Source organism: Moschus berezovskii, chromosome 6 (assembly GCF_049115385.1).
Source record: "Moschus berezovskii isolate FMDL1 chromosome 6, NW_MosBer_1.0, whole genome shotgun sequence".
Taxonomy (NCBI): Eukaryota; Metazoa; Chordata; class Mammalia; order Artiodactyla; family Moschidae; genus Moschus; species Moschus berezovskii.
The window spans coordinates 102,429,263-102,444,047 of NC_142465.1; the positions used below are offsets into that span (position 1 = coordinate 102,429,263).

The window sequence follows — 14,785 nt, forward strand, 5'->3', positions numbered from 1 at the left end:
AGTCCTTGTTTCTGCAATGAAATGGAAAAGCTGTTTATTACTAGTTTTGATCCCTTGGTGACTCTTTTAACAAGGTGGTTATAGGAATAAATCCAGATGTTAGACCTGGTTTGGAATCCCAGGCCTTTAATAACTGCGTGACTGGGGCAAGTCACATAAGGACTGTGTGTACCTCTGTGATGGAGGGTAGTTTTGAGGGCTGAATGAGCTAATACTCTTGTTAGTCCACTGACATCATGCCTAGCAGACAAGAATCCACTGTGTGACTGGTTATTCTGTCCCATTAAATACAAAGAGCAGGGAACTGGGAAGTGTGTGCTTCGATGCTCTGGCCATCTGATACCCTCTCTCTTTTGGTCATTAATTAAAAATGTGAAATGTCTCTTAAGTCACTGTGGGGACTATGACATTGGAAAGTTGAAGGTGGCATGTTTGTTAAGCTGTACTTCTGATGGGAACACCAGTGCAGGGGCAGGGTTGGGGGTGAGGGTGTCCCAGGCGGTGAGGAAAGAATCCTCTCTTACCAGCTGCACTGGAAACACTGTGCGCATACTGGTCGCTCAGTCATGTCCGACTCTTTGTGACTTCATGGACTATAGCCCACCAGGCTTCTCTGTCCGTGGGGATTTTCCAAGCAAGAATACTGGAGTGGGTTGCCATACCCTCCCTTCAGAGGATCGTCCCAACCCAGGGATCGAACCCGGGTCTCCTGCATTGCAGGCAGATTCTTTACCAGCTGATCTAACCAGGGAAGCCCACCGGAAGCCTTAAGTCCTTGAAAATAGGGAGGATGAACCTAGAACTTTGAGGGCTGGGCTCCCTGCTTTCTAGCATCCTCAGGCTTACCCTGTAAAGCAAGGCACAGGCCCTCACCTCCTCCTCCACCCGCTCCCTGAACTTTTAAACCAGCCGTCTTCCAAAGGTCTTGGGAGGACCTGTCTGATAATTCCCTGTCTCACCTCTTCACTTACTGTAGCTTAATAACTTTAACAGGTCAGCTGTCAGATTCAAGCCTTTTTGGTTTCTCCCTCTCCTCACAGATTTGTGAAAGAAAAAAGACCTACTATATCTCCCAACTTCAATTTCCTCGGCCAGCTCCTGGACTACGAGAAGAGGATTAAGAGCCAGACCGGGGCCGCTGGGCCCAAGAGCAAACTGAAGCTGCTGCCACTGGAGAAGGCAAGCGAGTCAGTCGCCGGGCCCGGCCCCGTGGAGGGCGCACAGGGGAGCCAGCTGCCCCCAGGGCCGCCCCACACCCGCCCGGCTCCCGCTCCCTCCGAGGGGGCGGGACCCCGGCCTGCGCCCCCCAGCACGGCCCCCGACGACGGCCCCCTGGTCCAGGCGCTCAACGGGCTCCACCTGCCCTCGGACAGGCTGGAGGACAGCGGCCGCCTCAAGCGCTCCTTCTCGCTGGACATCAAGTCGGTGTCCCCGACGCCTGGCGGGCTCTCATCCCCCGAGGCCGCCCTGGAGCTCTACAAGCCCGCCGCCTCCGGCCTGGAAGGCGCGGGCAAGCCCTGCCAGTTCTCTCCGGTGCAGGAGGTGTCAGAGCAGACGCCGGAGGCCAGCCCCGACCGCGAGGAGGCCCCGCCGCCCCGGCCCTCCGACGGCAGCGGTCAGGGTGCGCGGCCCCGGCCGGGGAGGCCCCTGTGGTCGCCCCTGCACCGCAGCGGGAGCGTGGAGGACCGCGGGCAGCCCCGCTTCCTCTTCGGCCTCTCAGCCAGCCAGCAGCACCTGGCCACGTCGACCACGGGGCTGGGCCTGGAGGGCTGGCACTCGGACCTCCTGGCCCCCCAGACCTCTGCCCCGGCCTTGACCAAGAGCTGGTATTTCGCGCCGGAGCCCCCGCACTTCTACTCGGCCTCGGCCGTCTACGGGGGCCGCGCGGGCCACCCTGCCTTCAGCTGCAGCCAGCTGCCCACGTGCGGCGGGGACCCTGGGCACTCGGTGCGCCGGCGCCACAAGCCCGGCGACAGGGCCGACTCCCGGCGCAGCTGGCACGAGGAGAGCCCCTTCGAGAAGCAGTTCAAGCGTCGAAGCTGCCAGATGGAGTTCGGTGAGAGCATCAGGTCCGAGAACCGGTCGCGGGAGGAACTGGGCAAGGTGGGCAGCCAGTCAAGCTTTTCAGGCAGCATGGAAATCATCGAGGTCTCCTGAGCAGGAAGACACTTGTGACTCCCGTGGACAGGGCTTGTCTTGTTCATGAAAACTAATTCCCTGTAAATCTGAAATATATATATGTACATATATATTTTTGGAAAATGGAGCTATGGTGTAAAAACAACACATGGATCCACACCATTCTTTTTTTTTTTTAACATCTGCAGTTGAGAGAGCAGCTAATACTTATCTCAACACAAATGGAAGGGCCCAGGCCAGCTTTCCCCCAGACACGTACAGTTCTATGCAATGGATTGCACATCCTCCCATTCTTACTAGATTGAGTTCTTCTTGGAGTTGGAGGACGGAAGCCCCCACCGTTCTCTTGTTGTGCTACAAAGAGATCTCAGATCCTAGTCCTGTCTGGTCCCTTCCGTAGTGCACCTTAGCGCTGAGACTGAGCCAGCCTGTGGGTCGGGCGGGGAGACCCCGTTAGGAACAAAACCTAATGGTAAATCCACAAGGAACCATCACGTCCAAAGCTGATGCACAGATCCAAGCGCACCCGCCAGCCGCTGCGCTGGCTGCCAGCGTCATTCTGCTGACCGACCATTAGGGGGCCTTGCCAAGACCTACTTTAGAGCAACCCCAGTACCTCAGACAGAAAGTCGGGGCTTTCACCACTACCAGGTCTGGTGGCCCGGTTTCTAGGCATTGTGAACAGGTAGGTAGCTAGTCACACCTTTCGACCAATTTAGACGGTCTCTTCAGGCATTTCCAGTGAGGCCTGGATGGAAGTTGTCCGGCTCCTTTCTTCTTGGTTTTGTGAAGAAGGAAGGTGAAGCTATCTGAGATCAACTAACTGAACAGCCAGGGATCTGGCAGCATCGTGATTTAAGCTAATGTTGGGAGGCTAAATGAGTCTACCTCCCTCTTTCTAAATCAAAAGAACTGTTCAAGATGGGCTTGTTAATCCTGGGAAGTAAAGGTTAACCTGGTTTCAAGCCAGATGTGAATTTATTTGGTAGCAGAGCAGCACCCCCTTCAAGGCCTCAGCCAAACTAGGTATTTTCTATTTTGGTTTCACTGAACAGAGGTATTTTGTGAAAATGGAAGAATAAGGTGGAATTTCATTGCAAACTACCGAGAGGCAGAAAACTGTGGAAGGATAAGAGATGATAGAATTACTGAGGAGCAGCAGGGGGCCGTTATTTTCTCAGTTTTTTTTTTCCCCCTTAGCATGTGACGAAGGTGGTATTTTCTGCAATTTCCTTAGGCTTTCATACTGCTAGGGCTGAGAGGCTTTCGTAAGCCAGGAATGCTCAGAACTAAATGGTATAGAAAGGTGAGGAGGAGGACAAATTTTGTTTCATCGCAAGCAGACTGCAAAGACACACCCACACTATTCTCAAACTACCCCCAGCATTTTTTAGTAGAAGGGACACCAAAATGGAGCGGGACCAAGTGGTCTCAGTCCGTACCTACAATCACTGTATGGAATCAACCCTGGCAGCTGAAACTAGGTGATTAGAACAAGTAAACAAGTGATAGTACTTACCTGCTTTTAAACTTCCTGGCTTGAGTTTTGTCAGCTACAGTCTGGTCCTGTTTTGAAGCCTTAATTCACGTCAGCAGCTTTATTTTTTTTTTTAAGGGTGGTGGGTGGGTGTTCGTGTTGTTCTTTACTGTAAGTGTAGCTACTTGCTGACTCATATCTCAGGTTTTTCTACGTGTGAGAAATGGACAGTCCTTTGAGTTGGATGTGACTTCATGTTTCTTATGGTGACTGCTAAAACCAGCATAGAATGACATGATTCAAAACTGACTTGATCGTGACAATTCTGAGCATAACTGGTTATGCACAAATAATGGGCTGTGATATGGGTGTAAAATGAAGAGAGTAAACTGTGTAGGGAGTGTATTGTTACCATACTGGAAAGGTTCTGTTAAGTTTAGCTTTTCTCTATACATGCAAATTCTGGGTGTAATCAGACCCAATTATCAAGGTTTCACACATCGATTTTTGATGTGTTATGTACACACGCACCAACAATGTAACAGCTCTCAACTTCCAGAGTCTGGTCACAACTGTGGAACATTTTTGAGAAGTGAAAGCAATGGCTCCAATGCTGTGTGTTTCAGGAGGGTTGTGGGATTTGGTTTTAATGCGATCTTTGGGCTGAACTGGCCTTCCAACCTTCGGGATTTCTCTTGGCCATGTTCCCCTTCCTTCCTGTGACCAATGTGGTCCTATGCTACAGCTTTTAGTTTTTGATCACTAGTGTCAAATAATCAGCCCTCGGAATGGAGACTTCCCATCTGAGGAGACAGCCTCTTGGGCCAGCCCGGGAGCCACACGGGTGGTCATGGGCCCCGGGTAGCTGGTTCTCTGCACCGTGAATCAGAGGGGGCACGCTGGAGCCTACCAGATGATACAGAATGGTGATATTAAACAGCAGAACTAGACTTCGATGTGAGAAATGCTAGAAAATGGTTTAGGACATTTGTAAAGTTGGGTGGGAAGACTGTATAAATGTTTATATGAATATAGTGTTCTTTTGGAGTAAGGCAAGCTGTTGAATGGTTACAATTGTGCATTTCTCATTCTGATGTGTCATGAATGTTAATATGATGAAATAAAATCAAAACTGGTACCTGTTTATACGTAAATATGAGAAGGGACCTCTCTCTGCAGCACGTCCGAGGGGTCAGGGAGGCTGTGGTAGGTCCTGGCCTGCTGGCCTCCCATCAGAGGGTTCAGCTCAAGGTGAAACGGAGTCTTCAGCCTGTGTCTCAGGCTCCACCTTGTACAAGGAACACGCGTTGGAGCTAACAGTCTACTGCCGTCACCTTCATCCTTTCATGGGTACATCTGATGTACACACTATGGCATAGAAACCTCAGAGATAAACATTTGCTGACTGGCTGAATCCAGAATGGTGCTGGGTAAGAAGAAAAAAGACAAACATTCATGGTGCATTTTGTACAGTTTTAGAATTCTTGTAGGAAAAACCAAGGGAAAGTAGTTATTTCAAGATCTGTTCTCCATCCTTGTCATGCATGTCCTAATGACCTCTCTGCTTCTAAGTGATGACACTGGGCATGACGACTCATGAGATAAGAAGCTCAACCTCATCAGGTTGTTAGTTTAAAAAAAAAAGATGATGCATTAAAAGGAATAAAGCATTTACCTTCAGTGCAAGCAGACAGGATACTGATGACACTGATATAACCACAGATGACATCATTTCAGTTGGTTGTGAAAGGCTTCCGAGTTGAAGTTAGATTTAAGGAAATTTAAAAGTAAGAAGGATTAGACGGAGTAAGTGAAGACCAGAAACAGCCGTCTTGGCTAGGACCTTGCCAAAAAGTGGAGGTGGGTGTGGGACAGAGGAACAGAAAGACGAAGTGTTAGTCGCTCAGTTGTGTCCGACTCTCTGACCCCATGGACTGTAGTCCACCAGGCTCCTCTGTCCATGGGAGTCTCCAGGCAAAAATACTAGAGTGGTTGCCATGCCTTCCCTACCCAAGGATCAAACCCAGGTCTCTTGCACTGCAGGCAGATTCTTTACTGTCTGAGGCACCAGGGAAGGCATAGGGATAAATCTCCCTTAAGATGTAAGGTAGCAGGAGGGAGCACGTGCCTTGGTGAGAGGCTTTGGATGGGAACTTGTAGGTGTTGGAAGGCCCAAAGGTCAAGCCAGTTACAACTTAGACTTGAGGGCCTCTTGGGGACCACCAGCCGTAGCAGGCTGGCATCGAAGGGCTAATTTGGGTGTGACATGGCCAGACCAGGGCTCGGGCTAAGGGGAAGCAGGGTAGGTGCAGATGTGAAGGGTCAGGCGTACACAACGGGACAAGCGGACAAGAATGTCATCATCAGGACCCTCCGTCATTTTATCTTAGATGCTCCTGTCTGGTGGTTTTCCTTTTCTGACACTAAGCAGAAATGTTTTTGGTCTAGAAAACAAAATTTAGGTCTAGGGGCTTTTTCTCTATAAATATTACTCTTCTGCTTCTATCAATGAAAGAGGAAAGTGAGTTATTTCTTGCATTGTGTGTGGCTCATTCATCTGTACAGCAAAATTATACTTGGTTATTATCTTTGAAATGTTGCAAAAATCAACCAGGAGAATTATCACAGCACCAACCTGGAAGAAGTTTGCAAGTCAATCATATTCTTGCACTTTACGTACACAGATACCAAGCTGCTTATCTATATCAAAGGAATAAAAACAAGTTTCATTCCTTTGGTTCTGGCTAACACACTGGAGTCGGTTCAAACTTTGGAGGAGGGTGTCACAAGCAAACAGGATAATGGGAGAGGGTTATTAGCTCAGCGATGGCCTAGCTTCTCTGGTCAGGGCAAGTATGACAGTTTCAAAGACTGTATTAAAAGCTTTTAGCGTAAATCTTGCTTCACTATATAATAAAAGGTAGCAACAGGACTTTGCCTTGATTGGTGAAGAAAATTAATCAAATAATAAGTTCCATTCTGTCTTATGTTGACACTGATGACCCTGAACAAACTCCTTAGAGTAATGGACACACACACACAGCCAGCCCACCACATGAGTACTGCTTATGTTAATAAGCAACTAGATGTAGTTGCCAAAAAAGTTTCAACATTATGGTTTGAAGCATGGGAATAATTAAGTTTTCTGGTTACCCTTTCCTTCTCTGGTCCCAACATCTGCATGGGCGGTACATGCCTTGTGTGTGTGCAGGAAATTCAGTGTTACTGACCACAGACCAGAAAACAACAATGACATCTCTTAGGCACTGTGTAGCTCTTAACACGGAGAAGGAAATGGCAACCCACTCCAGTGCTCTTGCCTGGAGAATCCCAGGGACAGGGGAGCCTGGTGGGCTGCCGTCTACGGGGTCGCACAGAGTCGGAGACGACTGAAGCGACTTAGCAGCAGCAGCAGCTCTTAACAAAGGAGTGAAAGTCAGGGTGAGGGGAAAGCAGACTTCTCTCACAATTAAGGAAAAACCTACACCTAAAGATTCCACAAGAAAACATTTCCCTTCTCTCTGCCCTTCAGTTTTTAGCATCAACATGTCAAGTAATTTCCAACTGAGTGCTACATATCCGGGTTTAGCTGAGGGGTAAACAAAAGAGGAAGATACAATTTTCAATTACTCTAGGAAACAGCAAACCCATCACATTCCCAAAATCTGTTCAAGAAAGTAAAGTATTGAGGAGGAAAAAGTAAAATGTTACCAGTCAGGATTCAATCCATGAAGAACCATTAGAAATGATATAGAATAAGGAGGTTGTTTAAGAGACTTTAACTTAAGCAGTTAATTAGAGGAATTGGTCCGAGTCCTGGTTTGGCTGTTTCTTCTTCACCAGAAGTCGGAAGTCGCTAGGGAGGTGGTCGGGAAAGCAGCTGGATGGGCGGCAGGGGATAGAGGGATGTGCAGTAGAGGACAGAGGGATGGGTGGTGGGGACAGATGGATGGATGGGCAATGGGGATGGGCGGTGGGGGACAGAGGGATGGGGGTGGTGGGGATGGATGGATGGATGGATGGGGTGATGGGGACAGATGGGCAATGGGGATGGGCGGTGGGGGATGGAGGGATGGATGGGCGGTGGGGGGCCGAGGGATGGGTGATGGGGATGGAGGGATGGGCAGCGGAGGATGGAGGTAGTTGGGAAGAGCCAGGACATGTGAAGCCTGCAGCAAGCTAGAACCAGCATCTGTCTCCACCAGAACCCACGCTGGCCTTGTCCCTTCTCTAAGCCCCCATGCTGCCTAAGACCTGAGGAGACGCTGGTGCTCATACCTGACCCAAGATGCTGAAAAGCCAAAGGCAGAGTTCTGGGGAGCTGGCCCGGCTGCTGCCCACACCATAGGTGCAACAGATCCCTGAAAATGTGCACGAGATGCAACAGGGCCTGACCCACAGCGACGTTCATCAAGCACACATGCATGTTGCTTTACTCCCACTAACAGATCTCATGCAAATTTCTCTTGTGGCCAACCCTAATCGAAAAGGGACAGGGAAGGGAATTCCAGGAAACAATCCAATTTGGCCAAAGCTGACAACACTGCAAAACCACCACATACCATAAATACTAAATTAACTAGAATTATTTCAAAATACATCAGATCTGTCTATTGTTCTTACTGCCTCTTCCTAGTAATAAGTAGCCTGTGGACCCAAATCTCAGTTAATACCATGTTTTGTCTAACATCTTCATAAGAAGGAAAAGACATGGATGGAGAGCTGGCTGGCAGAGAAGCTTTGCACACTGCTAGGTTGCCTTTTGGCCACATACAAACCATCTCAGCTGCAACGGAACAGTGAGAAAGGGCTGTCCTCATAGGCTTAGTGATATAGTTTGTCACTGTGTTATGTGCTTTTATTTATAAATTGGATTTAAGTGCAGTGAGGATAATGGGACCTGACCCCCTAGTTGTTCTTCCAGTTCAGTGGACAACCAGCCCTTCCTTCTTTGAAGGCTACAAGCTACCTGGTGTTCAGAACCAGGTTCTGATATCACAGGAACTCAAAAGACAATGATGGTGAGGGCTGAAAAATGCCACATTCTGTCAGTCTAGCGGAAGGGAAGATGAGAATGCCTTGCATTTTTTTTTCAGCTTTTCTGCCGGTTTGAAGTTAAAAAAAAAAGTGAAGTTAGGAAAAAGAGGGTGTTTATGGGAAGATCCCCTGGAGAAGGAAATGGTAACCCACTCCAGTATTCTTGCCTGGAGAATCCCATGGACGGAGAAGCCTGGTAGGCCACAGTCCACGGGGTCGCATAGAGTCGGACACGACTGAGCGACGGAACGGAACGGAATGTAGCCACATCAGATACTAAAATGTATTATGAAATTTTAATATTAAAAGTGTGGGCGAAAAAAAGAAAAACAGCATGAAACAGTATGAAGACAGAGATCAATGGATTCAAATAAAATCCAATACCAGATTCTCAATTACATGTAAATTTAACACACGAGAGGAACAATGCGACGTGGCAGGGGATGGGTGGGGGCATTATTTAACAAACATTGTGGGCTTCCCATCCGTGACATTTCCTAGAATAACCTTAACAACTCAACAGATTTCTAAAATTACAGAACATCTTTCCTGATGTGAATTCTGATGAATTGCTCTAGAAATGGTTTAACGCCCCACTAAAATCCCAACCATCAAAGGCATTTATAAAGACAAGCTTCTCAGGGCACCCAGAGTCGGTGCTCTGGGACAGCCTAGAAAAATAGGGTGAGGAGGGAGGTGGGAAGGGGTTCAGGAGGCGGGGCGACCACAAGTATACTTGTGGCTGATTCACATTGATGTATGGAAAAAAACACCACAATATTGTGAAGTAATAACCCTCCAATTAAAATAAAAGTTTTAAAAAAAAAAAGGAGGGAATACAACTTGGAAAAAAAAAGAAAAAGAAGAGCTTCTTTCACCAGAATGGCCCCCAAACCTCTGACCTCTGAAAGTCTAGCTCCCCACTCCCAGTGCAGGGCTCCCAACCCCTCACTGGCTCCCTCAGGCCACTTCACCTTCCCGGGCTGGGTGTCCACCCACTTTCCTCATGGTGCAAAGAAGCGGTTCCCAGAAGGGTGCCCTCCGAGGAAGGCAGACACCATCTTGGCCTCTTCATTTGGCTCTGGGTTCCAACCTGTCTTTCCGGCTCCGAGACAGTGAACCATCTTCATATGGTTCACTTCATATGGCCTTAGAGAATTCTAGAAACTGTTGATTTTTACACCATGTCTAAAATTTTAGAATATTATATTTTCCATTGAGCTTGGAATGTTTATACTTAAGCCGTCATGCAGTTGTTTTATGGTCTACATTTTACTCTGGGTTCTAAGAACCTTATAGGATAGCGTTTGATCAAATTTGATCAAAATCTGATTAGAAGAATCAGATGACGTTTACCTGAGAGATGCTAAATTAAGTGGGATCAATTTTAACCTTATAAACAACTAAAGTCTGTTTGGACACGTAAAAAGTCACCCTCTGAGGTGTGGAGAAACCTCGGGAGTCCTGTGGGCCCCAGTGACTCCCTCTATCCCCAGCTCCTGGTCGCTGTCTGCCGGCCTGGGTCGGTCCTACATTCCATTTCTTGGCTTCTGCAGTCTTCTCTTCCACTAGAACCTTTACGAAGTGCAAAGTACCGTGCTAAGAACTTCTGTGGTTCCTCAAATTGCTTCATTTCCTAAACTCCCAGAGAGATTCAGCAACGCTTGAGTTGTTTTTTCTCTTCAGAAAAGAAGGGCAGGGATTACACAGCCCTTTTTTTATGCAGACACAGTGTCTGGCCCAGGCAGTGGGCCCCGTGGATGCCTGCTGGGTGCAAGCTCTTCCCCTCCGCTCCACGCGTCTGCGAAACTAGTAAAGCAATGCTGGCTAAAACCTGCCTCAGAAACTGGAGTACTGCCAGCGCTGATGTAACAAAAGGAAACCTAAACTATGTTTGCATCAAGGAAACCCATTATCAGTGGGAGACAGCCCAACCAGGCTTCGGTTTCCAGTGACGACACGGCAGGGACACCCTAAGCTGACACAGGAGCGATGCCAGTGACCTGCCAGGCCAGATCGAGATTGGCTGCGATGGAAACATGACACGCACACCTGGATTAAGTTAGTTCTTTATGTTTACAACCCAGACAGCCTATGGAGAAAAATGTCACAAAGGCATCAGGGACACAGGGCTTCCTCAAATCTTCTTCCCCCTTCTCTTCATAGTTTCAGTCTGCAAACTACATTAGATAATATACACCGCCAACTAAAAAAAAAGCAAACTAAATTAAAAAAATAAAAATTCCCAAGGCAGGGTTCTGTACAGAATTCCTAAGAGTTCAAATGTTCCCACTTCGGAGACCATGGAGGGCAGGTTGGTTGGCTTTGCAGAGGAAAGCACGTCAAGGGGAGGGCTGGGGCATCACAGGTCTCCAGGGCAACGGACTGCCTCCCGTGTCCTCGGGGAGCACCACACTCTTAGGTCACCTCCTGTGTCTCTGGTTCCAAAGGCCCTGTGGCCCTGGCAGTGCTGGGGCACATGGCTACAGCCTGAGCTCGCGGTCGGGCTTCACGCTGAAGGGCTCCAGGCGCTCGGCCTCGGGCAGCAGGCTGTTGAGCCGCTCCAGCAGTGGTACCGTCTGGTCGATGCCCATCTGGATGCGACGCAGGATGGCTGACATCTCGTTGACCTTCTGGATCTGCTCGGCGTATTTGGCGTACCTTTTCTGGCGCTCCTGCATGAAGCTAAAGAGGGTTTCTACAGACAGATCCATCTGTGGGGGCGAGAAAAGTGAGACACATTCAATCCTGTGTAAACAAGTCACGGCGAGAGGATGGTGGGGGGGGGCGGTGAGCAACAGGTGCGGACCACAGGCCACGTTGGGGATGACCAGCGTTCCTGGAAGGTGAAGCGTGGGGGACAAAAACCTTCCCGAATGTGGCTGGAACCCTCTGCAGGGGGAGTGAAGTGAAGGCCTCTAGCTCCCATTCTGGGTGTGTGAGCCACTTAGTCCTGGGTGAGGCCCAGGGAGTTTCTAGCTCTTTTTCTCTATAAAAAGAATCCTGGGCTGGGAAATCAGGCAGATGGAGTTTGACTCTGGCTCTGCTGCTTGTATAGATGGAGAAGCTTTATACGTCAGCAAAAACAAGACTGGGAGCTGACTGTGTCTCAGATCATGAACTCCTTATTGCAAAATTCAGACTTAAATTGAAGAAAGTAGGGAAAACCACTAGGCCATTCAGGTATGACCTAAATCAAATGCCTTAACGATTATACACTAGAAGTGAGACATAGATTCAAGGGATTGGATCTGATAAAGTGCCTGAAGAACTATGGCCAGAGGTTCATGACTCTGTACAGGAGGTGGTGATCAAAACCATCCCCAAGAAAAAGAAATGCAAAAAGGCAAAATGGTTGCCTGAGGAAGCCTTACAAATAGTTGAGAAGAGAAGCGAAAGGCAAAGGAGAAAAGATATATCCATCTGAATGCAGAGTTCCAAAGAAAAGCAAGGAGAAGTAAGAAAACCCTCCTAAGTGAACAATGCAAAGTAATAGAGGAAAACAACAGAGCTGGAAAGACTATAGAGATCTCTCCAAGAAAATCAGAGATACCAACATTCATGCACAGATGGGCGCAATAGAGACAAAAACAGTATGGACCTAAGAGAAGCAAAGATATTAAGAAGAGGCCGCAAGAATACACAGAAGAACTGTACAAAAAAGATCTTCATGACCCAGATAACCACGATGGTGTGATCACTCACCTAGAGCCAGACATCTTGGAGTGTGAAGTCAAGTGGGCCTTAGGAAGCATCACTGCGAACAAAGCTAGTGGAGGTGATGGAATTCCAGCTGAGCTATTTCAAATCCTAAAAGATGATGCTGTGAAAAGTGCTGCACTCAATATTCCAGCTAATATGGAAAACTTAGCAGTGGCCAGAGGATAAGAAAAGATCAGTTTTCCTCCAATCCCAAAGAAGGGCAATGCCGAAGAATGTTCAAACTACTGCACAAATGCACTCATTTCACATGCTAGCAAAGTAATGCTCAAAATTCTCCAAGCCAGGCTTCAACAAGCTGGATTTAGAAGAGAGAGAGGAAGCAGAAATCAATTTGCCAGCATCCACTGGATCATAGAAAAAGCAAGAGAATTCCAGAAAAACATCTACTTCTGCTTCACTGACTATGCTAAAGCCTTTGACTGTGTGGATCATAACAAACTGTGGAAAATTCTTCAAGAGATGGGAATACCAGACCACCTTACCTGCCTCCTGAAAAACCTGTATGCAGGTCAAGAAGCAACAGTCAGAACTGGACATGGAACAATGGACTGGTTCAAAATTGGGAAAGGGCTACGTCAAGGCTGTATATTGTCACTCTGCTTATTTAACTTTTATGCAGAATACATCATGTGAAATGCCAGGCTGGATGAAGCACAAGCTGGAATCAAGACTGCCGGGAGAAATATCAATAATCTCAGATATCCAGATGATACCACCCTTATGGCAGAAAGCGAAGAGGAACTAAAGAGCCTCTTAATGAGGATGAAAGAGCAGAGTGAAAAAGCTGGCTTAAAACTCAACATTCAAAAAATAAAGATCATGGCATCCGGTCCCATCACTTCATGGCAAATAGATGGGAAAACAATGGAAACGTGACAGATTTTATTTTCTTGGGCTCCAAAATCACTGCAGACGGTACCTGCAGCCATGAAATTAAAAGACGCTTGCTCCTTGAAAGAAAAGCTATGACAAACCTAGACAGCGTATTTAAAAAAGAGACATTAGTTTGCCGACAAAAGGTCCTCTAGTCAAAGCTATGCTTTTTCCAGTAGTTATGTATGGATGTGAGACTTGGAACCATAAAGAAGGCTGAGCACCTCAGAATTGATGCTTTTGAACTGTCGTGTTGGAGAAGACTCTTGAGAGGCCCTTGGACTGCAAGGAGATCAAACCAGTCAATCCTAAAGGAAATCAGTCCTGAATTCTCATTGGATGCTGAAGCTGAAGCTCCAATATTTTGGCCACCTGATGCAAAGAGCTGACTCATTAGAAAAGACCCTGATGCTGGGGAAGACTGAAAGCATGAGAAGGGGACGACAGAGGACAAGACGGTTGGATGGCATCACTGACTCAATGGACACAGAGTTTGAGCAAGCTCCGGGAGACGGAGCAGGACAGAAAAGTCTGGCGTGCTACAGTCCATGGGGGAGCAAAGAGTGAGACGTGACTAAGCGACTGAAAAGCAACTGCCACTTGCATCGCTAATACTCATCCTTTCTGTCTCAGGCTTCGCATCTGCAAACATCAGGGGACTGACGGCAGATTTGTAGGGTGGCTGGGAGGACAAAATGAGATGAGGTGTGCTAACACACCGGCTCCAATACTTTGGCTACCTGCTGTGAAGAGCTGACATGTTGGAAAAGACCCTGATGCTGGGAAAGACTGAAGGCAAAAGGAGAAAGGGGTGGCAGAGGATGAGATGATTCGACAGCATCAGCGACTCAGTGGACATGAATTTGAGCAGACTCTGGGAGACAGTGGTGGCTTCCCAGGTGGCGTAGTGGTAAAGAACCCACCTGCTAATGCAGAAGACATAAGAAACATGGGTTTGACCCCTGGGTTAAGAAGATCCCCTGGAGGAGGACATGGCAACCCAATCCAATATTCTTGCCTGGAGAATCCCATGCACAGAGGATCCTGGCGGGCTACAGTCCACAGGACTGCAGGGAGTCAGACACAACTGAAGCGACTTAGCAGTCACGCACGCATGCATGGGAGATAGTGGAGGACAGCGGAACCTGGCGGGCTGCAGTCCATGGGGTCACAAGGAGTCGGACATGACTTAGGGACTGAACAACACCACCACCCCAGCTCAGGACTCGGCCTGGCACTGAGGAGTTTTACAATTGGCTTGGTCCTCCGTCCTTGCTGCGGAGCACAGTCAATCTACATGAGCTGCCTGGAGGGAGTGGCACTCTCTGCCAGAACCACAAATGTCAACCAAGTCAACACCAAGAGAGGTAAACAGGGCTGTTTCATGCACCCTCCCTCCAGTCAAACAAACTTGGGGTTCTGGGCTCCCCTTCTGGGATCTCTTTTCCTCCCTTGATGGGGTTCTTTGGAACCGATCATCTGGATAAAAGCAGGGAGAGGGTACACCAGAGTGTCAGATGCCTGCACCCATCCACA

At 48.2% G+C, this 14,785-nt stretch overlaps 2 protein-coding genes across 6 annotated transcripts in view; one reads left to right on the forward strand and one right to left on the reverse strand.

Annotated features, from left to right (window-relative positions):
- The window catches only part of DUSP16 (dual specificity phosphatase 16), a 96,416-nt gene extending 90,003 nt beyond the window's left edge, over positions 1-6,413 (forward strand). For all 4 annotated transcript variants that reach the window (XM_055395419.2, XM_088837314.1, XM_088837313.1 and 1 more), the window contains exon 8: positions 1,041-6,413. In XM_055395419.2, coding sequence (XP_055251394.2) covers positions 1,041-2,157 — 1,117 coding nt within the window. In that variant the 3' untranslated portion in view covers positions 2,158-6,413. The remainder of the gene's footprint in view (positions 1-1,040) is intronic.
- Positions 6,414-10,710: 4,297 nt separating this feature from the next.
- Positions 10,711-14,785, reverse strand: part of BORCS5 (BLOC-1 related complex subunit 5) — a 110,963-nt gene continuing 106,888 nt past the window's right edge. For both annotated transcript variants that reach the window (XM_055395421.2, XM_088837316.1), the window contains exon 4: positions 10,711-11,367. In XM_055395421.2, the coding sequence (XP_055251396.1) occupies positions 11,137-11,367 (231 nt within the window). In that variant the 3' untranslated portion in view covers positions 10,711-11,136. The remainder of the gene's footprint in view (positions 11,368-14,785) is intronic.